The 24,372-nt window shown below is 43.8% G+C and overlaps 1 protein-coding gene across 3 annotated transcripts in view; it reads left to right on the top strand.

Annotated features, from left to right (window-relative positions):
* TMEM131L (transmembrane 131 like) overlaps window positions 1-24,372 on the top strand; it is a 159,942-nt gene that overhangs the window by 123,701 nt on the left and 11,869 nt on the right. For 2 of the 3 annotated variants that reach the window (XM_030878277.2, XM_060299666.2), the window contains exons 21-29: window positions 667-809; window positions 2,485-2,671; window positions 2,882-3,067; window positions 3,772-3,921; window positions 4,254-4,879; window positions 10,722-10,870; window positions 18,957-19,081; window positions 21,787-21,953; window positions 23,011-23,196. In XM_030878277.2, coding sequence (XP_030734137.2) covers window positions 667-809; window positions 2,485-2,671; window positions 2,882-3,067; window positions 3,772-3,921; window positions 4,254-4,879; window positions 10,722-10,870; window positions 18,957-19,081; window positions 21,787-21,953; window positions 23,011-23,196 — 1,919 coding nt within the window. The remainder of the gene's footprint in view (window positions 1-666; window positions 810-2,484; window positions 2,672-2,881; window positions 3,068-3,771; window positions 3,922-4,253; window positions 4,880-10,721; window positions 10,871-18,956; window positions 19,082-21,786; window positions 21,954-23,010; window positions 23,197-24,372) is intronic. The other variant, XM_060299665.1, reaches the window with a different exon arrangement.

The raw sequence follows: 24,372 nt of genomic DNA, 5'->3' as shown, positions 1-24,372 counted from the left end.
GTTTACCTTAATGGCAACTGACTTTCAGTGCAGTCTGCATCATTTAAACATCATTTCCACTGAACTTTCCATCCTAGGAATCCTGATTTCAGTTCATGAAAAGGCAAAAGCTAGTCTGAATTACTATTTGACTGATAAGAACTTGAGTAGATACATGCTGTTTGTAGGATGCTATTTTAAATCTTTGGTTCGAAAGGTAGGATAGGATTTCATTTCTAGAATTATCCCTAAGGAAGAATTTCTTACAGTCACAATTACTATGAAAACTCCTTAATTCACCCTATAAACAATTTTTATCAATTTGTCTAAATTTGTTAATGTTTCTTTGTGGCCCCCCAGTTTACTCCTTCACTTTTTGTCTCTTGGAGGTCTGATCACCACCCTGGTGCCTGGTTAGAAAAATATAGGTTTCCATTCTTGGGTGGAAACTGGAGAGCGATCGTGGTCATTTGCTGGTTCTTGCCCACTCAGCTTGCCTTGACGCCGCCGGGCTTGGCAGTTTCTGTGCTCTGAGATGGCGGGAGATGCCACACTATTTCAACTGAGTTTTTTCTCAAAACTTAAAAAATTTTGTTTTGCTAATTAGGAATATTTAAATTCAAGTTCATTGTATCTTGTGACACCTCGATTGCAGTGCATTTTTAGTTGCATCTCCTTTCTCTGTAGGAATAACTTGACTGTTATCGACATGATTGGCGTGGAAGGATTTGGAGCAAGAGAGCTACTGAAGGTGGGCGGGAGACTTCCTGGCACTGGAGGTTCACTGCGCTTTAAGGTGCCCGAGTCCACACTGATGGGCTGCCGGAGACGTGAGTCCCTGCGTGTGGTCCGTGTGTGTGGTCTGTGTGTGTGGCACTCGGACAGGACAGGCTTGGTGCCAAAGCCAAGAGCAAAAGGAGATACGAGAAGATTCTTTTAAAACTTTACAGTAAATTCATTGTATTGATGCTAATAATGAAATCAGGCAAACATTTGAGCATATGTAGGCTGGTACCACTTGATTAGAAACAATAGCCTTAGATATTTAACCCAACTTAAATAATAGGTATGGGGGGGAAAGTATAATGTTAAGTTACCAGTAGAGTGTCAAATATTTAAGATAAATAGTGTGAAACTGTTAATTTGGTTATCAGTTACCTAATCCTAAAAAAATCACACCAAAATGATAAGTAGAGAGAAGGCTGAAGGTGAACTAACCACCCTTTTGCAGTAATGGAAATGTTCTACGTCTGTGTTGTCCAGTACGGCAGACACTCGCTACATGTGGCTAATGAGTGCTTAAAATATAGCTCGTGTGACTGAAAAACTCAATTTTTAAATTTATTTAATTTAAATTTAATTTAAATTTAAGTAGCCATATGTGTCTAGTGGCTACTGTATCAGACAGTGCAGATTTAGAAATTTGTTTAAGTGTTCCATTAGAAAATTCTAAGTTTTACATGTATTTAAATTAAATGCTTTTAAACTATTTATATTAGTTCCAAGAACTTCCTTAAGAACTAAGCCAAAAGTAAAACAATAGATGTAGAATGTTTTTGGTAAATTCTGTCTTGTTTTCCTGTTATTATTTTTAATTTCAGGAACACACTGAAAGCATTTTAGTGTAACAGTATGTTTCCTGTGGAGAAAACTGATTGGTGAAACCATTGGATAATTTGTAGAGCTATTTTAATGCCTGATTGTACATTTTTTTGGTTTAGAAAACTATGCTAAATGAGCACTGAGTTTGAAAAGACTGGCCATTTTGCATTCAAAATCTTCATCAAAGTGTTCATTTTTTTTCATTCATTCGTTCACTCATTCATTCAATAGTTTAGAGTTGCCTTGAAAGTTAGAGTTATGGAGGAGTATAAACCGTAGAACCAGACAAAATGTTAGTCCTAATATGGAATAAATTGTGGGTTATACATTTATAGGAATATTTTAAAAATTGATACTTCTTCCTTTTTTAAACTCCCAACATGAAATGTGCTCTCATTATTTGCAAGGATTTAACTATTTACTACCTCTTAGTGTAATGGGAGTTTGAACTGTGTTTCTAGTGTCCGTGATGGCTTTACACAGAAGCACACACACCCTCCAAACTGGTCCTGTTGGGTGTGAATGAGGCTCCCGGAGCACAGGGTGCATGGTGGCTCGTGGTAAATCCAAACTATTAAGCTTCTGAGAAGAATAAACTTCACCTTAACCTTTAATAAGTAAAAGAACAAAGAAGAGATTTGGGTTACTTTGGGTACGTAGGCAGATCATTTAACTTAAGAAGAACCTTGACTAGTTAAGTATTTTTATCATATTCTGGTAGTAGAATCTAGAACCGTTCTAGAATTTAGCTAGGAATCATGCTTGGAGCTTGTATTGAATTTTTTTTTACATTTTCATCATGTAGATCATGGTTTGTGGATTCAGTAAATGTTGATTCAGTAAATTATTTTAAATAAATTTTTCAGTTCATCTGTACTAAATATCCCTTTTCATCCTCACTAGAACTGAAAGACAGCAAGCAAATTTTATCAATTACAAAGAACTTTAAGGTTGAGAATATCGGACCACTTCCTATAACTGTGACATCTCTGAAAATTAATGGGTATAATTGCCAAGGTTATGGATTTGAAGTTCTAGACTGTCAGCAGTTTTCCTTGGACCCCAACACATCCCGGGACATCAGCATTGTGTGAGCACTGGACTTTAACCTCATTTCAGTTCGGGGTCACGTTTACTATATTGTGGGGAAAAACTTTTTTTCAGTGGTAAGATGTCTTGAGTTGTTTTCGTGTTAGTATTTATCTTGCAGAAGTAAGAAATTCTGCTGCCATTATGATTATTCTGTTTTGTGCCTAAAATTAAAACCATCAAAGTTCATAAAGATGCCTCTTGCTGTCAGGTTTACTCCAGACTTCACCTCTTCCTGGGTCATCCGCGAGCTGACTCTGGCCACGGCGGCAGACCTGGAGTTTCGCTTCACTCTCAACGTAACCCTCCCTCATCACCTGCTGCCTCTGTGTGCGGACGTGGTTCCGGGACCCAGCTGGGAGGAGTCGTTTTGGAGGCTCACCGTCTTCTTTGTCAGGTAAGCTGCCACCTTCTCCACTGTTCCTCCCTCACTGAGTGGAGACGCCATCCAGCCGAGTTGCATGGAAATGTATATTGCCCGGTGGGATTGAAGCATATGAATTGAGTGGAATTTTGACATTCGTGAAGTAGACAAAGTAGTTCCTGGTATGCTTGAAGAGAATTTACTGTTCTCTAAACTAATTGTAGGAGAGTCATAGGACCTAGGAGTGTAATGGACAGTTGTGTTCCATATATTTTCATTGGCCGTCCCGGTGGAAGATGTGAATGTTATACGTAACATTTAGGATATATGAACATCATCTGTGACATAGGATGTGTTATTAGCTCAGTGCAACGGCAGTTTGAGATTAGAAGACTAGAATGACCCTTTAAAATGTGATTTTATCCTGGAAATGTCTTTAAAAATTGAACTGGTATGTCAGAATTATAAATATTCACATTTTCAGAAACAGTTTTTTTGAATCTTTAAGAGATGTCAGAAATTATGGAGTCATTCCATATCCATAAGATACGGAATCTTAATAGCATTTCTTTAGACTTTTCCCATCGATTGATTCACCGCTCTTCTGTAGAGCTAGTCTTTTTTTTTTTTTTTTTTTTATTGGCATATAGTTGATTTACAATGTTGTGTTAGTGAGCTAGTCTTTTTAATGCCAGTCACAACCGGGCAGTAATGAACCCCGTTGCTTTCGTCCTCAGTTTGTCCCTGTTGGGTGTGATTTTAATAGCCTTCCAACAAGCACAGTACATTCTGATGGAGTTCGTGAAAACGAGACAGAGGCAGAATGCCAGCTCCTCTTCACAGCAAAGCAATAGTCCGATGGATGTAATCAGCTCCCATTCTCACAAGTAAGAATTCTTGTAGTGTGGGGAGAGGGTTCTCACCTTTGGTATGACTCATTTCTGATTTTATTTTAAGGTCATATACATTTTGGTTCCAAATTTGTTTCAGTACCATTTTCTTTAAGTCGCTGTTGTGACAGCTACACCATTTCTTTCATTATAAGATAGACTTCACGTAAGGACTTAGTTTATTAAACTCCCGGAGCTTTCGGAGCACGAAAGGTGAGAGCTCCTTGGTGTACCCCAGACTGCTCCCTCTTTCTCATGGAGTTAGAAACAGAGAGGGAGAGGTTTACTTGGTTTGCCTTTATGTTAAATGTTTTTCTTCTTAAATCCAGAAGCAATTGCAAGAACTTTCTCGATACCTACAGCCCCTCTGATAAAGGTCGAGGGAAAAGCTGTCTTCCGGTAAACCCCCCGCAGAGCAGGATCCAGAACGCGACGAAGAGGAGCCCGGCCACCTACAGCCATTCGCAGAAAAAGCACAAGTGCTCGGTCTATTATGGGAAACACAAAGCCAGTGCAGCCGTCGCCGGCAGTGCCAGCGCCCCCGCAGAGGACAAGCAGGCCTCGGCCCCAGGCGGCTCCCTGGCTGCTGCTAAAGAGGACGCATGCCCTGCCGGGATGGGCGAGACCTGGGTGGGCCTCAAGTACACAGGTGGCCTAAACGTCAACCTGCAGAAGAATCTAACTCTTCCCCAAAACTTACTGAGTAAAGAAGAAAACACACTGAAAAACGCAATTGCTGTCAGTAATACTTCTTCCGAGTGTCACGTGAAGGAGGGAGTACAGACATGTATGTTTCCTAAGGAAACGGACCTTCAGATTTCAGAAAACATAGCCGAGCTCAAGGAGCGAGAGGTCTGTCCTCTGAAGACCCCTAAGAAACTACCTGAAAATCACTTGCCGAGAAATTCACCTCAGTGCCCGTCAGACTTGCCAGAAATTTCCAGGAAAAATAATGGTAATTTTTCCATCCTCCTTGGTGACTCTTCTCTCTTGTTTGTCTCCAGTCTGTTCTTAGTGGAATTTGTTCTCATCTATGACTTTAGTTTGAACTGTGGCCGCTGAATTTTTAGTTCACACACAAAGTTTTATTAGCAAAGGTCTAAATGTTGAAATACCATTTCTAAGAAGGAAAGTTTAGGACGGGACACCAAGGTTTTAGAGCATCGTGGTTAAGAAGTTTACTTTTTTCAGTCCATTCATTAGAATGATGCGAATATCATATTGTATTGTTGGAATTTATGGACACCTCTTCCGAAGTTTTTTTTTTTTTTTTTTTGCGGTATGTGGGCCTCTCACTGCTGTGGCCTCTCCCGTTGCGGAGCACAGGCTCCGGACGCGCAGGCTCAGCGGCCATGGCTCACGGGCCCAGCGGCTCCGCGGCATGTGGGATCCTCCCGGACCGGGGCACGAACCCGCGTCCCCTGCATCGGCAGGCGGACTCTCAACCACTGCGCCACCAGGGAAGCCCCCGAAGTATCTTTTATCTTGGCTTTTCAGACTGTTTGCAGAAATCAATCAGGCTATGACATGTTTCTGGTGGAACAGAACTTAACAACTCTCTGTATGTAACAGCTGCCACCATTGCATGCTCCTTCTCCCTGGTTCTTCTCTGGTCGTGTTCCTTGGTTAAAAGAAGGTAGATGTTCTCTCGCAGCAAACGCAGTTAATAAAAATGCAAGCAAAACTAGACTAGGAAGCCTACCTACACATACATTTGTCATTAAATCTTTAACTGATCCCTCTGGCTTCTGGCATAAGAGCCTGTGCTTATTTTTGTGTTTATCCTGATCATTTCGATAAGCACATTTCTACTCCCATTAAGAGTCAACTTTTTGACACATTTTAATCTGGAAGAATCAGTTACCTTTGATCTTATTTGAAACATCTAAATATAAATAACATCATATTTTTCACTCCTTGGTATTGTAGAGAAGATTGTATTAATAGATTGGCTGATTCTAATGAGCTTGATGCATTTAGTAGGGAAAATACCAACCTGAATTTTAAATGTTCCATCAAAGGACGTTTCTAATTCAAAAGGAAGGCAGGGTCCTCTGAGTAGAACATGGTTTGGGCAATTTGTGCATCACTCCCAGTGCCCCTTGTTCCACCCTGTTGGTGCCATTTCCCTGGCAGCAGTGCGCGCGCTTGAAGAGGACTCCTGTTTGCAGGGCCAGCTATCCCCACGGCCTCTCCCCCGGTGTGTGAGTGCGCCCCCTGGATGAAGCCTCTACCAGATCTCCATGAAGTCGCAGCATTCCTTGTCTGAGGGTGTTGATGGCGGGGCAGAGGGGTGTCTGTTCATCCATTTCTGTCCTGACACTGTCTAGGGCCCAGACTACAAAACTCTTGTGAAAGGATGAAATCATGGAGTGAGTCTAGCTGGGTTTTTCTCTTGTTTCATGTGTCATTTAGGCCTGAGGACAGTATTTGACATAGGCTGACTTTACACAAACTTCAAGTCAGACTTGTTTGAGGGACTTGCTCCTCCAGAAGTGCGTCTTCTGTGGTCCAGGGCATCCATCAGACATCTGGGTAGATGTGCCTGCAGAACGCAAGGGCGTGGCCTTGTGGGCGGGTGGATGGGAAGGCCTTCTGCTGCATCAGAGCTCTTTGAAGGGCGTGGGCCAGCCATGTAATGCCAGGGGGGGTCAGAGGATTCGACTTGGTGCTCCTGGATACTCTTGTCCAGTACATGCTGTTTAATGCCCGTAGTTGAGCCTGGATGACCATATAGTATCTAATAACACTTCAGCAAGTGTGAGTAAATTTAACAAGGGAACCCACAAACATAGGGTTTGCTTGTATCATTGTAGATGGCAAACCCGCCCCGAACCTTTCCTCCGTGTACAGATGACTGGTATGCTTATGATGCTTTAAATGAAAACCAATCTCTCACTTCAAGAATTTTTTTAAAACTGCTCTTTAGCTGACTTGTCAGCCTGTTAAGCAGTATCAGGGTGATTGCTGGTCAGATCACATAAGATTTGGTGAAAGAACTTTGGCTTTCCACCATGTTCATACCAGCAAATTCAAAGGCGCTAATTTGCAGCCCTGTATTTCTCGCCAGACTTAATCTGTCAGCAGGAGGTTCCTCACAGGGAAATCCATTCACTGACATGTATTTGGTTCTGACTGTTTTCTGTTTACATCACTGTTCTAGGAAAATATCAAAGAGGTTAAAAAGTAAACAAGAGGCCTGCCGTCAATTTACAATTTAAACATTTTAAAGAATTGAGAATTTTAAAAATAAGAAAGGACTGAGAAATTTAGGGGAAGCAAATTGTAGTTTGAAGGTAAGATACGGAGTCTTTTGGTCATATTGAGGGTTCAGGGTTCCTTTGTCAGAATTTGAAGGAAAGCATTGTAATAAGCTGGCAGATGGCGACAGGCAGGGGGTCGCAGGGTGTAAAGGACACTCAAGAATGAGAAAACCAAAAACGTAAGAACCTTCCAAGTTTTCCCTTCCAACTTTGAGCATCAGTTCTTTTCTTATTTTGAAAAGGATTTCACTTTGTGTTTCCATCTTAAGATCCTTTCTAGAATCTGAAGAAAACAGCTTCAGTCTTGCGAGCTGAACCGATGGCCCCTCGGGAACTTCCACTCACTCAGTTGAAACCAGTCAGTGTCTGTGCCACATTCTAGCCATTCTCCCAAAGTACACAGACGTTCTTAGAACCAGGTCTAGTGACAAGACTGCCTTTGGGAAGGGGGACTGGGGAGGTGACCTTTCTCCCGAGAGTGCCTGAAATGGCATCCCGAACCCTCCAGAACTCCTGGAGATGCCTGAAGCACTGGGCCTTTTCTTATTCTGAGACAGTTTTTTTTTTCTGAGGGTAACTTCTTGTGTGAGAACGAAATCTTCCAGGCTGTATATTAATGGCTCTGGCTACGTGCTCACCGTTGTTGTTGTGGAGAAACAGAGTGTTTTCTGAATAACAGAAAATGTGTCACCCCTTTCCTGCTCTTTCTCCTGCCTCCTCCTGAGAGGCCTGTAGTAAATCATAAATTAAAATTCCCGATAGAAATGCAGTCTCTTGACTTGTTTTTTGGCATCAGCCTGTCTAACAACCTTGAAACAGCGACGCCTTCCAAGCATGTGTTACATGGTCCAGAGTCTCTTGATGCTCTGACAACAGCAGGGCTTTATGTGTCATGTAAGGTGAAATTTGTCTCTTTTCAAACTGTTTATAACTGTTATTTTTTCATTATATGATCAAAATAATACAGACTTGGAATTAGGGCTAGAGGCAAATTGCTTCTGGCCTCAGGAATAGTTAGCAATTTTTTCGTTGTTTCTGCTTATAATAATGTAAAGGATAATGAACTTTTAAATTTAATAATACCCTAAAACCTTGAAATTAATAGCACATGAAAGTTTTCACTGAATTAGATAGATACCTCCAAAATTTCTGAAATACCAATATTTGCAGAAATTCAAAAAATAGTCTCATTTGCACACATACTGGTTACTGGAAATGAAGATCTAGTGGTTTACTCAAAATACAATTAGATTTGATTCAGTAGAAATCCAAGCAGGATTCTGGCCCCTTAACTTGTTCCTGTTCTTGTATTTGTTTTGTTATCTCTGTGGCTCAAATACTCCTACTCCGTGAGATAAATGGCAGAAGAGCGTATAATGCTGTGAGTAAGCACGCTTAGTAGGATGCCACGGGATGGCTCCATTTTTTAAATGAAGTGTATGCTCACGGTATTTCTGAATTCTTGAATATTGTCGTGATAGAATTTCTCAAAGGCTGAATTTGAATTCATTTTATTGTTGGTCCTAATTCTTGGCCCCCACAATAGGCATTAGTAATTTTCGGAGAGTCTGTGCTTTATCCCTTTTTAGGGGGTAGTTTAGTGTTGGATATTAAATTTGGATCCTTCCTAAGAAACTTTGATGGCTAATACTTTTAGTGCGATTCTTGGCCTGAAGAAAACCATTTTCTCATGAATTAAGACCCTAGGAAAGTCACAGCACATTTCTGGAGGAGAATATCTATATTCCGTTCATACCGATGGCTTCCGGCATCTGAAGTGATGTCTTTGTTTATGATGTCTTTTTCTGTTTGGACCCCTGCCTCCCTTGCTCTTGGCTTTTTCCTGGCTCATTCGCGGTCCTGGATGGTTTCCTCTGTGGGCGTCTCACACCCAATCTGTGTTGCAGAGGAATTTATGCTTCCCCAGCATTTTTATGGCTACGTAATATTTACATAATTTTCCGTTAACAAAATAAAAGAATGCTTACCTTTTAAGCATCGTTGTTGAAATGTATGCATCTTGCTTTGAGTGAGCTTGATTTGTAGCTTCAGGATTGCAGGGTCTGGAGGGCGTTTGACCCCTCCTGTCATTTGGGTTGAGAGCCTCGTGCAGCCCCAGGCCCCTCAGCAGGGCCGGATGGGAGCCGGAAGCCTGCTCTGCTATGATGTATTTGCACCGTAGGCATCTACACTTTCTCAGATGGCCAAGGTGTCGTGAGGGATTTTCAGTTAAAGAAAAAAGGGGAAGGTACTGAAATCCTTTCTGATTCATATTAGAACACTGAGCCCAGTTATGGTGAGGTTGAAGTCTGTTTGACCATATGTCAAAGTCAAGGATAGAAGAGGAAATACGCTTAGGAATGACGTCCCTTGAAAAAAAAAGGAAAGGTCACGTTTCAGATGTGGTTCCTGCCGGTGCAGACCTTGCCAGCGTGATTGTCTCGCACTTGGTTCTCACCCCGCGGGTGCTGTTCCCAGGGCAGGTGGGCGTTTCCTGCAGGAGAAAGCCCTGCCCTCCAGCAGTTCATGTGTCTCTTGGTGGTGACCCTTTATATTTCTGTCTGTTCTGGTTGCAGCTCCATAACAGTCAGTCAGGGTAGGCAGAGGAAGTGGTATTGTCATTTCATAAATAAGGAAACTGGAGCTCAGGGAGCTTAAGAGACTTACTTCTGATTAGTAAAACTAATTAGTGTCTGAGTCATGACCAGAACCCAAGATCTTACCTCCCTCTCTCCTTCCCCTAACTTAAAAAAAATTGTGGTAAAGTATGTAGAACCTAAAAGTTACCATTTTAAATTGTAAAGCTCGGTGGCATTAAGTACATTCACATCATTGTACAACCATCACTGTCATCCATTTCCAGAACGTTTTCATCATCCCAAACAGAAACTCCGTACCCATTAAGCAATAATTACCCGTACTCCGTCCCCGCACCCCCTGGGAGCCACCATTCTACTTTTTATCTCGATGAATTTGATGACTCTAGATCCCTCAAACAGATAGGATCACACGATATTTGTCTTGTGACTGGTTTATTTCACTCAGTATAATGTCTTCAAGGTTCATCCATGTTGTGTCATGTGTCGGAACGTCATTCCTTTTTTCCCTCATCTTAACCATTTTCGTGTGTACAGTTCAGTAATGCTAATTATATTCACACTGTAGCGCAGTGAATCATTCCTAATGGTGTTCCATGGTATTTACCACATTTTGTTTATCCTTCCATTCGTCCATGCACGTTTGGGTTGTTTCTACCTTTTGACTTTCATGAATAATGCCGCTATGAATAATGGTGTGCCCCCTGCTCTTTCTTCCCATGACCTCTTTTAATGACTGTTTGTAAAACTCTTAATATAAGTACATTTTCACCTGTAAGCAAAATAAATTTCTAGAGCATTGTGGATGTCAAAACAGTCCTTAAGTCTAAATCTCATTAAATCAAATGAGATTGTTTGGTGTAGGAAGAAGATTTAACTATGGGGAATGTGAATGGAAATAATTAGCTAGAAATTGAATCATTTTTATTTATTCAAGGGAATAACCAGCAAGTGCCTGTCAAGAATGAAGTAGACAATTGTGAAACTTTGAAAAAGGTTGACACAAGGTCTGCTTCAGAAAAGAAGATTCACAAAGCGTCTAAAGAAGACGTATGTTCTGAGAAGCAGGACGTACCTTCAGTCGAGGTCTGTATTCCTTTTTTTCTTGCCTATTAGAACAAAACCCAAGGTTAGGACTTAGAGTGCAAATATCTAACTGTACGTCTGTATTTCATACTTCTCAAAGAGGATAGCTATGTATTTGAATCCACATTGATAATTGGTGAGGTTCATGTATTCAGAAAGTTTATCTTCTAATTATACAGGAGATACTAAAACAATTTTTGGTGATATCAGATAGCTTTTATTCTCAAGAGAAGCTGTTCTTAAGCAAGTGGATTAACTCCTGGGTAAAGATGGTGGAGTAGAACCAGATCCCATATCTTGCCTCTCCAGTTGTTACCCAACATCCATTTTTAGGGCAAAATCTTGCTGAGTTAAAAGCATTATCCAGGATCCACAGGAGAGGGATGCCTTTCTAGCTTCAGTGCATGGGCCCTGGTGTGACAGAATCCCAGAAGAGAGGGCAAAGCTGGTGCCCAGCCAGCTCTTTCCCTTCCCACTGTGTAGGCCACTGCAAAGTGTCTAGAAAGCAGAACCCAGCCCTGTATCTCATAGGAACTAAAGTTCCCAGATAAAGGTGGGAAAGGGATTTCGGAGAATTCATCTACTTCACAGCAGGACAGAGCTATCTGTGTATTAGCATAAACACAGTGAAAAAAAAATAGCATTGCAACTGTTCAAATATACTATAGTAAAAAATGAAGGAAAGGAGTAGAACGTACAGAAGACAGACCAAGATCCCAATCTAGATGAAAACATATCCAGAGACCTGAAGGGAACTCTGGAAATGCTTCACACTATAGACTGTGAATTCAATAAAATTCTAGCTTTTAAAGGCAAATTAATATACTATGATGAGGTTGGAAGAGATATTGTAAAGTTAAGTCAATAAATGTAGACAGTACATTACCTATTCAGTGGCCGAAAATTGACTTATTGACCTGAAGGAAAGGCTTTGAGGTAATCAGAGTGAATGTGGAGGAAAAATTTTAAGAGATTGTAGATTTTGGAGAAAAGATGATGATAGATAAGGGGACAAAGACAAAAACAGTCCAACATCAGAATAATGATTGTCTCAGTAAATGGCCCAATAGTGGATCAGAAAAGTATTCAGAGATGTAATAGAAGAAAAATTTGCCAGTGTGAGTGAAAAACTGAATTTAAAGATCCAAAGGCACACTGTGTACACCAGGAAAAGCTGATGTGTGATATTGGACATAGGCACATCTGGTTAAGGTGTTGAACTTAAAGCTTAAAGAATTGTGCTGAAAAGGCAGGAAAATCAAGAAAGACACACCTAGGCTTGCCTCAGACTTTGTAGAAACATCGAATGTCTGAGAACAGTGGAACAGTATCTTCGAGAGAATGAAAATGTGAACACGAACATTATGTCCAGTGAAGCTGGCACTCAGGCACGAAAGCAGCAGACATTCATCTGTAAACTCAAATGAACTTGGGAGCCTTCCTTGAAAAATGAAGTTAGTGAAATTTAGCCAACCAGGATAGAAGTTTGAGGAAGCTGTGTTAAAGGTCTTCTGAGGTTTCTCTCCATTTTATATCCAGAACTTTGGTTAAACAGTGGGCAGTTATGGTTGCAAAGTGGATCGCAAATATTAAAACTTTAACAAAACAAAAATAGTAATAAAATCTGCAAAAAACGGGGTGGGACTGAAAGGTAAGTGAAAGTAAGTTTTAATTTTATCTTTCTTGGTAGCTAGCCAATCCTGTGCAAAACTGAAACAAGTAGTTTAAAAGGGTGAAAACCTACGAAAATATCTTTCACCATCTTTTTCTTAACCTTAGAGAGATCCTTAGGCAATTAATGTATCATGTGGAGAAGAAGCAGTTATTGAAAGTTGGCATTCCTTTGGTTCTACTTCGTTTTCTTCTAAGTTCAAATAAAATTGAGCCTTAAATTTATATTTAAAAATAATGCATGGTCCTGGTGTTCTAAATTTCTCCCATCATCTGTCCTCCCATCCTTATGTATGCATAGGTTCTTAAAAAGACATTAAAGAGTAAGGTTTGCCAAATAATCAGTGGGAGAACCTGCTTATTTCTGAGTGATGGGATTTTGCATGATTTCTTTTTTCCTCCTTTATGCTACTCAATTTTTGCTTAAACTCTACAAAAAGCATGCATTTTTCATTTAAGTAAATGGAATGAGAGTGATACCGAATAAGAAAATCGCAGACATTCCAAACCAGGAATTTGTGGTCTGTCGAGAAAGACATCTCCATGTAGTCAAGTGCTAAAGTCAGTGCATAGTAGAGGGGATTGCAGAGATGGGAACGTCAGCTTAGCTTGCAGGGGCCATGGGAAGCCCCGAGGACGAAGGAACTTGTGCAGGGGGAGAGTAGAGAAGCAGAGGAGGGAAGGGGGCAGCTGGCACCACCGGGTCTCGTGGCATGGTTGGGAGCAGTGAGGGAGTCGTCTGACCGAGAAGGAGCTCAGTCAAGAGGGGGAAGGAAGGGGAGGGCAGAGGCAGAGTCCTGCCCGCTTGCCAAGGCCCTCGTATGCCAACTCAGAGTTTAGACTTTAGTCCCTGGATCTCAGTGGGAGACACAAGGAAGTAAGTAAGCACAAGCACTAGGAAGGGAAGGTTGCCTGCTCAGGAATTTCAGGATCAAATTTTTAAAAGCACATTGGTCCAAACAGAAAAGTCTTTTTGGAGGATTTGGCCTGAGGGTGGCCAGTTTGGGGACCCTGCTGCAAATCATGGAATGCTATTGAAGGGTCCTGAACCGGGCAGGGGGTGGCGGGTAGAGGAGGGTGTACAAGAAATGGAAAACAACCTGTGGACTGCGATCTTCTTGAAGGTCGTAATTGAGTATCTTTCAATTCAGTTTCATGGAGATGGGCAGGGCACCTGTTACAAAGAGCCAGTGTGGTGGTTTAGCGAGTGCTTGAATGAATGTGTGAATAATGCATTTCTGAAGGATCAGTCCTAGTGTTTTGGAGGCTGGGTTGGGGAGGGCAGAAATGGATACCAGCTCTCTTCTCACCGGGAGGCTGCTTCTCTGCTGGGAGGTGTGATGTAATCAAGATTCTGTTTGGGCAGGAGCAGGGGTGAAGGACGGGAAGAGGAGGTAGGAGACAGTGTAGAAGAAAGACCAGCAGGACTTCTTAGCACCTGGCTGCGTAAAGGGGAGGAGCTGGCTTTGCTTGCAAAAAACAGCTCCAAGGTTTTAAGTCTGGGTAACTAAAAGATGGGGAATTGGGGCTTCATTTTTATGTTTGTCAGGGCCGTGTTGCCTCGTGGTTAGCAGCATGGACTTTGCAGCTGGTGTGAGCCCAGCTCGACACTTACTCTGTAACATTGGGCGAGTTACTCAACATCTCAGTTTCCTCATCTGAAAAATGAGGGTAATAATAGTATCTCTGCCTCCTAGGTTTGTGAGGACTGGAGGAGTGAATATAGCAAGTGGTTAGAATAGCAGCACTTGGGAAGCACTGCCCAGTAGTAAGAATCAAAGAGGTGACAGGTGTGACTGTGGTCATTGCCGACAGAGGGGGTTGGCTGGACTTGGACGTGGCAGAGCCTGGTAGATGGGAGATACCGAGCCAGAGCTGCCATGGTGAGGCCGGCCCGGGCCTGGGACTTGGAAGTTGTTCCCGTGGAGTTTAGAATTGAAGGGTGACGTGAATTCTCTGAAGTGTGCGCGGAGACCAGCGGCCCGAGTCTGCTTGATGGAGCAGGTATAGTGACGGAGGGCAGGCACGCTGGCCGGGCCATGGAGACAGGGCATGCAATCAGGAGCGGAAGTCAAGTCATTGGATCTGGGGGAGGAGAGACTGGACACATTGGGAGCGGGGACGTCCGTGCTGCCCTGCAATGAAGTGGAAGCCGAAGCTAAGTGGTGCCGACCCCTCCCAGATGTGTCCTGGGAGGAGAGGTGGGAACTGATCACTGCAGGGCCCTCGGTGCAGGGCTGTCTGGAGGGGACCCTGAGGTCAGGCTGGGGATGCTGCGCCGTCTTCCGTGTGTGTGGGTGCCGTGCCCCCACCTCACATGCCCCCCAGCCCCGAAGTCTCCCCTGGCTCCCGTCCAGACTTGCCCCGTGTGCCGGTGCCCCCGGCCGTGTCTTCACACCAGGTTGAGGGGGCCACGGGCCGTGTCTTGATCCCTGTCTGTGGCACTCAGACCCTTCTTGGCCTTGGTCCCAGGGCTTGGGTGGGTTCCTCCTTCCCTTCCTGGTCTGTGATCCTGGGCAGGACAGACGTCTGTTCTGGGTGCGGGCTGCAGGGGGGCTGCAGCGGGGCCGAGGGTCTGGGGGCTTGGGCTGTGCTTGGGGCTCCGAGGTTGCTTGTAGTCACCTGGGCGGGATGGGGGCGGAGCTGTGGGCGTTCCTCTCTGCCGGCTCTGGGGGCCACGCTCAGTTTTGTAGGCTCTTCTTTAAACCACCTTGAGTGTACTTTCCATCCCATTGTTCATTTGGAGAAAATCATTCTCAATAAACACATTCCCAAGCGCAGTGCTCAGTGTTTGTTTTTCTTGTACGTTCTTGGAGCCTGACTTTGCAGCTTAGAAAATTGTACAGATCTGTCTATAGCACATGGGGAACATTCCTCCAGATTTATTGGCAGAGGAGGTTGAAGACCAGATTTGGGAGCCGCAAACTAAATTTTAATCCCAGCCCTGGCTGTTTATTTTCTTGTAAGCAGATCTTTTTTTTTCCCCCTTAGAAAAGGAATTCATGATTATTACAGAAGCATAAAGAAGGGAGGGCAAGATCTGTCCAAAATGGACCACTTTTTGCATTTTTCTGTATTCTCTTCCTTCTCTATGCAAGTGTTTTAAAACTTGGGATAATTATTATTGTGTATATGGAGCCTTGTTATAATGTCGTAATTCTGAATTTTCTCATGTTAGAAATTAATGGGAAACTTTGTTTTCAGTGGTTACATAACATTCCATCATTTAACTGTGCCGTAATCCAAACCATTCCCCAGCAGTTGGACATTAAAGTTGTTTGCAACTTTTTATTTTCATAGTAGCATGATGAACTAAGTCTGGCCTGTATATCTGGTACGTCCTTGCTATAGGTTTCTAAAAATAGAATTAGAGTGTCCACTGTCAGGGCCCCTGGTGTGTGCCGCCAGCTCACTCTCCGGAAGCAGGGTCCCTGTTTCCCCTCATGCCTGGTGCACGACAGCCATTGTGTTACTCTGGTCTCAGCAGCACCGTTTTTTGGCAAAATCTTAGTCAGTGGGATAGGTAAGTGATGGTGTTTTGTTTCTCATCTCAGTTTGCCTCCCTTACTAGGGAAAAGTAAGCATTTTCCTTCATTTTTTGTAAAATTCTGAAAAACACAAGCAAAAAGTCATTCATCCACGATCCTGCCACTGACATTTAAAAATATATATATTTTTTCTAAGTTAAGAGGTGAATGTCTGACCTGGTTTCTCTTGCCCTGCTGAGAGACACACGTGGTACCACACGCGGCTTCCCTAGCCTGTCCTCGTGTTTGCAGGCATAAACACGCAGTGTCAACACACTTGTGTTTTTAAAGCCAAAATGGAAAGATGAGGTAATTGGTCTCTTCTAAAAACATACTTTATTATTAAATATTTTGGAGGAACTCTTCATGTTTTTGGCCTTCTCTATTTCTTCTGTGAATTTGCATTTCATGTCCTTTACCCACTTTTCTATTGAGTGTCATTGTTTTTTTCTTGTTTTCTGTGAGAACATAGGTGAAGGTATTAGCTCTTTGTCTATCAAATAGTATCAGATTTTTTTCTTAGTTTGTCATTTCCCTCTTATTTTTATTCGCTTTGACTTATGTACAGTGGCTTTAAGAATGCCTTTGTGCAGTCAATCTGTGATTTCTCTTTGATTTCTTTCTTTTCTTTTACTATTAAAGCTTAGGAAATCTTATTTCCTCACCCTGCGGCCAGTTAAATTGTCCCTCATTCAGGGAGATCAGAGAACTTAGTTCAGATAATTCAACAATGATGATGATAATAGCTAAGTCTTATGTAAACTGCTTACCAGTGTCAGGTACTTTAATCCTCACAACAGCCTTTTGGAAGACCTGGGAAACCGAGGCAAAGAGAGGTTAAGTCACTTGCCCAAGATGAGTCAGCTTGTCACACGAAGTGAGGTTCAGACCAGGTGGTTTGGCCACAGAGACTGGTCTTAATTTCAGGTCTGCGTGGACCCTTTCCGATCCTGGCTAGTCCTGCTTCGTCACATGTGGCACCTCCCCACCAGAAAACAAAGAGCCGATTGCCCCTGTCTTCTTCCTCCTATTTCCTGACAAGTCTGTTGGCTTTGGCTCTCAGGTTGCTTTCCCCTCTGCCCCACCTGCGGCATCCGCTGCGGGCCTGTCCGCCCCCAGCTGACCCCAGCCCCATGCCTCTGCACTGCCCCGTGCTTCTCTCTCGGTCTCTCTTTGTGAGAGAGAGAGAGACACACACACACACACACACACACACACACACACACACACACACACACACACACACACACACACACACACACACACACACACACACACACACACACACACACACACACACACACACACACACACACGCCCCTCTTCCCCAGCCCTCCTGTGTGTGCTGCTTCTCCAGCACTCCATCCACACCTCCTTGTCCAGCATGTCCCCCGTGCTCCTGAAACTCACTCTCTGATACTCACAGTAGGTGGCGATGCTTCTGACCACCAAGTCCCCGCTGGGTGTAGCCCTCCAGTGCCTCCCTTCTTGTGGCCTGTTATGCCATTCTAACCAGGCTGTGCTGAGAAGGCAGCCACGTCCAGAGTGACTCCTGCTCAGATCACCCTTCCTGGCTCCACTTGGGGCTGGTCCTTTATTTGTGGGTGACCCTGGAGGGACAGAAAGGTTCAGGTACTCGCTGTGTTGAAAAGCCTTTCTTGGCCCTTAAGTGGACAGAGTGAGGCAGGGCAGGGGCAGACTCTCCCCCCCCTCCCCCACAGCAAAAGTTGGAAATTCACAGAGAGCAATACTTGAATAAATGTGGTTTGTATTTAAAGTTTAACATTGGATCGCATCTGATCATACGTCTTTAATGTGTCTATTTAGCATCAAACTTAAACGATTAGCATACGGTCCTGTAGGATAGGACTTTGTATGTTTAACTTACCATGTTTTTAAAATGCCTTCAGAATGAGAAAAAAGGTAATACGTATTGGGAGAAAAAATAAAGGAGTGTAAAGAAGAGAGCAAAAATACCATAATCCCACCACAGGTACACTTAAAATATCATTTTATTTCTAGTGTTCGTCTATTGTAGTGAGCATATTGCTTTGATGGAAGCATGAGGCTTTCAGTACCCCAGACATGTAATGTGCAGGCATCTAAAACCTTTTATTTTTCTTCTGCTAAAGGGGCAGCATGGTGGAAGGAAAAAAAGGAGAAAGTATTAGTAGACATTAGAGATATGAGCTACTTAAAAAGGGAATCCCCCTCCCCTTGGGCCTGTTAGTAGACCATGCCTAACATTTAGAAGAGGAAAAAACCCAAATTAAAAAAAATTTTATTTATATGCATATATATATATATATATTATATATAATATATTTCTGTCTCATGCTAAATTAAGTTTTTCAGAACCACATTAAAAAAACATCAAGCATATTCTTGGCATTATTTACTTGAAAAGCTTAAACTAGTTTGGAGCATTCTCTGGAGTTTTGCCTGTTCTCCTAAAGTTCATCTATAAACAAATAAAAACATAAATACACAAATTACTCCTCAGTTTTTTTTTACACGATTTTTCTTCAGTAGTAATTCATGTGAATTGCACATACCAAATAAACAGGTGAAGGTCGGAGGATTTACTGCTGCTGAGGTTAACGGGCAAGCTGACCATAAATTACTAACAGATGTTTTTCCTTTTTAGCCCCTTAGAAATTTTATAGGCGACAATTTTTTTTTCTTTTTGCAGAGGCTGAGGGGAGGTAGAGAAAGAAGGTAAATGAAAACAGACTAGAGATTGAGAAATGTATGTCTGTTTTCACTAGTGGAATGTTCTGAATTCAGATGGAGTTGGTCTTCAAAAGTTAAAAGAAAAAACCATACACAGGTTTTATTTGTGTTAGTAAATTGCAACCCTTACTAAAACTTTTCTTTTTCCTCTTTAGCAGGAAGATCCTTATAGGAAGAAGAGGCTTCAGGAGAAAAAAGAAGGAAACTTACAAAATTTAAATTGGAATAAAAATCGAGCATGTAGAAAAAACAAGAAAAGGGGTGCTGCCCAGGTCTTGAGGTGTGTGATTTTTACAGTCCCTTTAAATTTTTCATCTATTATTTACTCTATAATTTTACATTTAGCTATTATGTTTCCATCTTATTTTTGTTACGTTGGATACAGATAATATGAGAGTGTAGATGTTTGTGTTTTGAGATAAAGATATATTCTTAAAAGTAACATATCTTCTGGTTATGTTTTTATTTATTTTGTTGAAAACCCCTTAAGATGAGCAAAATTTTAAAATTTTCTTAATAAAATGTAAAAAGCTATAGCAGGTTTTAGGGAAAAAGCATAGCCATCCCTCCACACCAGGGGCGTTGGTGGAGCAGGTGGTAGAGGACCTCTGGGCACAGGCAGGCCCACGGTCCCAGCTTGACCCTGACTGTCTGGGGTCCCGATAATGCAAGAGAATAGTCCCCACGCATAGAATCTTTGCCCCGATTGATCGTCCAGCAGAAGGTAGGTTCTTCTGCTGTGGGAAGTGAGCTGCAGATAGATAACTGTGAGATTTGCCTGAAGCCCCAGAGGTGGTCGGGGGGCAGAGCCAGACATGACCCCAGGCAGTCGGGCAGCCTCCTTGGGAAACCTTGCTTCTTTTCTAACCTGCAAAATTAAGGTGCTGCCGTGTTCGTGCGGATCCCATGTGTCTGGGTTCCCAGAAGTAGCTCTCCAAGCCTAATTTTACAGAAATTCCGTAGCTCGAGAATTTTTTCCCACCAGGTCAGTAGCGCATCCATTCTGATGTCACATACGGAGTGCCTCTGGCAGACCTGTGCCCCTGCGCCCTCTGCCCTGGTCCCTGGGGAGCCTCTCAGGTGGCCCTCGCGCTGACGAGCTCCCTGATTCCTGTCGCGAGTGGGCTTCGGAGCCTGTTTCCTCCCACCTTGCCCCTCCATCTCCACTGCTCCGGCTTTTCTTCCTTTGAGCATTGGCATCTGGGGATTTCTCTTTCTTGTGAGCTCAGCTAGGTACTTAAATGTGTTGCTGTCAGATGTGTTCTCTAGCAGTTCCAGATTTGCGTGGGGAAGGGACTCCACCCTGCTGTAAGTGGTTGCTCTTGTGGTTGGGAGGGAACTGTGGCAGAACCGCCCACGTGGTGGCCAGGACCCCCGCATGGAGGCATGTGACATGCTGCTTCCAGTGTCTGCCCCCTTTGCGATCAGGAGCTTGGACCCTGGGATTCAGCCCTGTAACACGTGCCCCCCCTTCCTCGAATGTCCTGTTCTGCTGGAGGAGGACCAGGCGACCCCAGGGGGCCTTCAAGCTCTAGTTCTGTGTCCTGCAATCAGCAAAATGCAAACAGGAAAAAAGGAAAGATACACATTATTAGATTATTGATGGGTAATTATTAAATTATTAAATACTACTTACTAATGGGTAATTATTCTTATTTAGGCTAAACTATTATTATTTTTTTTTTTTTTTTTGCGGTACGCAGGCCTCTCACTGTTGTGGCCTCTCCCGTTGCGGAGCACAGGCTCCGGACACACAGGCTCAGCAGCCATGGCTCACAGGCCTAGCCGTTCTGCGGCATGTGGGATCTTCCCGGACCGGGGCATGAACCCGCGTCTCCTGCATCGGCAGGCGGACTCTCAACCACTGCGCCACCTGGGCAGCCCTGGGCTAAATTATTTGAAAGCTGCAATGTGGTCTCCTATAGAAAGGAAAGTCACACCTTGTATTTTCATAAAAATTTGATGGACTTATGTGGTCACTTTAAAGTGGCATGTTTTTCTGATGTGGACATATAGAAAGATATAAAATTAGGGTGGAATTTCACCAATTAAATGTTACAATATATTTTTGAAAGCAGATTTCTGACATGCTAAAGAAACAAATTACGGTGTTAAAGAATAACTTCCAAGTAGCTTGTAGGTAATCAGAATGTTTTGAGAACGTGATGCTTACGTAGGTGGTGGTTGTTGGACTGTCTGTTGCCAAGCTGTCTCTATACTCTGTCTCTCTACTCTTTACCCTGAGTGGTCACAAACCACTGAGACCATCGGCTTCATCTCACACCTGTCCTCCTACAGATGTGACATGAGGTGCGGAAGTTGGACTGTGTGAAATAATCACCTAGGTCTTCACGGAGCGTTCTCTGACACACTTCTGTGTCTCCATTTACAAAGCTGTGTTACAGATGTTCCCTCAAGTTCATAGTCTAGTTAGAGAGGTATACACGTTGGACTGTGAACTCCTTGGGGGAAGAACTTCATTCTTCTTTGTAGACGCCACACCTTTCCTAACAGTACATGGCTCATGGTCGTCACTCCACAAATGTTTGCTAAATGAATGAATGAGAAAAGATTTCAGTTAACGCTCAGACGTTCCCCCGGACGCCAAGGAGCAGGTTCATCTACTGAGAGTCATGTTTTACACGAAAACTAAGGAAGACATACAGAGAGTCATGGGTTCTGGTCCTGCACCTGCCACTTACCAGTTGACCTTGGGGGACTCATTTAACCTGTAGAGTTTTACTCTTCTCACTGTAAAATATGAAGAGATTAAATGAGCTCCAACTTAATTCTCGTTCTAAAACAGCAAAATCTTGTTCTTCCTAATCTCTCTCCCTTACTTATCGTCTTCTCCCAGCAGACCCAGAGAGAAGAGGGCTCAAGTTGTCCCAGATTCACCTTTTCACCTCTGCTAAGTCTCAAGGAAAGCAGGTATGTGTGTATGCACGATAAAATGCAGACGTGATTTTTTTGTGGCTCTTCCAGGCCTTCGGAACAGAGTGAATTAAAGCTGGTGTGCAGTGAATTTGAAAGGTCTGAGCTGAGCAGTGACATCGACTTAAGGAGCTGGTGTATCCAGGAAAACCCTGGGGAAGCATGTAAAACAGATGCTGGCATTGGAAGCAGCTTACCTGCCTCGCAGGGAGAGGCAGGTATGGAACCGCGTGGAGCTACCAAACAGTGCTTCTGTCGGGATTGTTGTTGATTGTTATTTCCTCGGGGAAGTGCCCAGTGTGAGAGCTTATCACTTCACCCAAGGCTGAATGGAAAGCTGTCCGGATGAGACAGTAGGCTGCGATTCTTCTGAGCCTGGGCAGGCCCGTAGGGTTGCCCCGCCTACCTCCCACTCCTCTAAAATCTGGCCACTCTCGACTGTGTCATGCCGACGGCTGAATAACCGTGGGTGATGGCTCAGGACAGGACTCCCTTGGTGAAAGAGGAGGGTAGGGGAAAGCCAGGGGAGAACAGCGGCCGTCCTCACACCCCTGCGCCAGGTGGTTCCTGCAGAGCCAGGCTGCTGCTCCGCCGAGGGCTGCTGGCCGGTGACCTGGGGGCCCCGGGGCTGGGTCCAGGGAGGGGTGGAGGGTGGCAGGAGAGGAAGGTCCTGCGGGGGGGGGAGGGGTGTGGGACACCGACACGCGCATTTCCAGACACGTGTGCGTTGTTTCTCGGTCTTCCTGGAGGTTCTTCCCACCCACACATAAATAATACTGTGAAACTCTCGGTGGACATTTAAAAGCACTTTTTATGAGAGTCTAGTTGATTTACAGTGTTGTGTTAGTTTCAGGTGTACAGCAGAGTGCATCAGTCGTACGTATATCTTGGGGGACATTTTAATACAAGAGAGAGAAATTACCTACACGTCTCCAGTCCGAGAGAGTAGCCTTGATTTTCTTGAGAGAAGTACTTGTTATTTCCAGAACCACTTTTAGGTCGCGATTATCATTGGTGTTGACTGTCTCAGGCTAGACCACGTTCACTGTCCGGCCCACGGCAGAGCCTGTGGGGCCCGTGACTCGCCCCCGCGGCTTCCTCAGGGCCCATCGTCAGTTTCAGGGAGCGTCTTCCTTCTCGCTGGATGGGCAGAGGGGGCAGATCCTGAAGCTGAGCCCTGCCTTCTTCATACCTTGGCCTCTCTCCTTCTACTGGAAGTGGCATCAGGTTGAAAACTCTGTAAGCGAAACACGACTCCTCTCTCACTTCCCACAGAGGGTTACTTCCAGAAGCCGGGGAAGAAGCGCATGGAGAAGTCCTGCTCAGACTCCAGCTCGGACTGTGGCAGCTCCTCGGGCAGCGTGCGTGCCAGCCGGGGCAGCTGGGGCAGCTGGAGCAGTGCCAGCAGCTCTGACGGGGACAAGAAGCCCATGCTGGGCCCTCAGCACTTCCTGCCACCTGGTGAGTCTGGGACTGAGGCCTCCTGGCCCTCCTGCCCCAGCACCCAGAACAGGGGCCTGATCTGCCTTCCAGTGCCGCCTGCCCGCGGTGGGCTCTGCATTCCCGTGCTTGCTTTGCTTTGCATTTTATCCACTTTCTTTTTTCTTTCTTCCTTCCTGCCTCCCTCCATTATTATTATTATTTTTTAAAGTCTGTATCTTGGAAACAGTTCAAAGAATTTCCACGTTTATTTTTTCACTTGTACATTTGTTTGTTGTGGTAAAGAATACATAACACAAAATCTACTATTTTAACCATTTTTAAGTGTCCAGTTCAGTGGCATTAAATACGTTCACATTGTTGTGCAGTCATCACCACCATCCATCTTTGGGCCTTCTTCCCCATCCCAAAGAGAAACTCGGTACCTATTAAACCGTAGCTCTCCCTTCCCCACCCCTACAGCCCTGTGAACCTCTATTCTGCTTTCTGTCTGTGAATTTGAATACTCTCGTATCTGGTAAGTGAAGTCATACAATACTTGGCCTTTGGTGAGTGGCTTATTTCACTTAGCATGGTGTCTTCAAGGTTCATCCATGTTGTGACATGTCAGGATTTCCTTCCTTCTTAAAGGCTGAATAATAAATATTCCGTTGTCTGTGGATAGACTGCATTTTACCTCTCTATTCATCTGTTGATGGACACTTGGGTTTTTCCACCTTTTGCGTCTTATGAATAATGTTGCTATGAACAGTGGTCCTCCCTTGTTTTTGAAAAATTTAAAGATACAGGAAAGGTCAAAGAAGCATCTATATTTCTGTCACCTAGAATTAATAACTCTTAATTTTGTCATATTTGCCCTCCTTTTTTTTTTAAGAGGTAATATTTTATAGTCTTCCGCTTCCTCCTGCTTGAGAGACTCACTGTCCACTGTCATGGGCTTGCTGTGTATTCTTTTAATCCATACTTTATTTTACATTCATATATCAACAAAACAGAGAATTTTTTTTTTTGTGTGTGTGTGGTACGTGGGCCTCTCACTGTTGTGGCCTCTCCCGTCACGGAGCACAGGCTCCGGACGCGCAGGCTCAGCGGCCATGGCTCACGGGCCCAGCCGCTCCGCGGTGTGTGGGATCTTCCCGGACCGGGGCACGAACCCGTGTCCCCTGCATCGGCTGGCGGACTCTCAACCACTGCGCC

The sequence above is a fragment of the Globicephala melas genome, chromosome 5 (genome assembly GCF_963455315.2).
Source record: "Globicephala melas chromosome 5, mGloMel1.2, whole genome shotgun sequence".
Taxonomy (NCBI): Eukaryota; Metazoa; Chordata; class Mammalia; order Artiodactyla; family Delphinidae; genus Globicephala; species Globicephala melas.
Note: the sequence above shows the minus strand (reverse complement) of the source record. Positions and strands in the feature narration are given on the sequence as shown.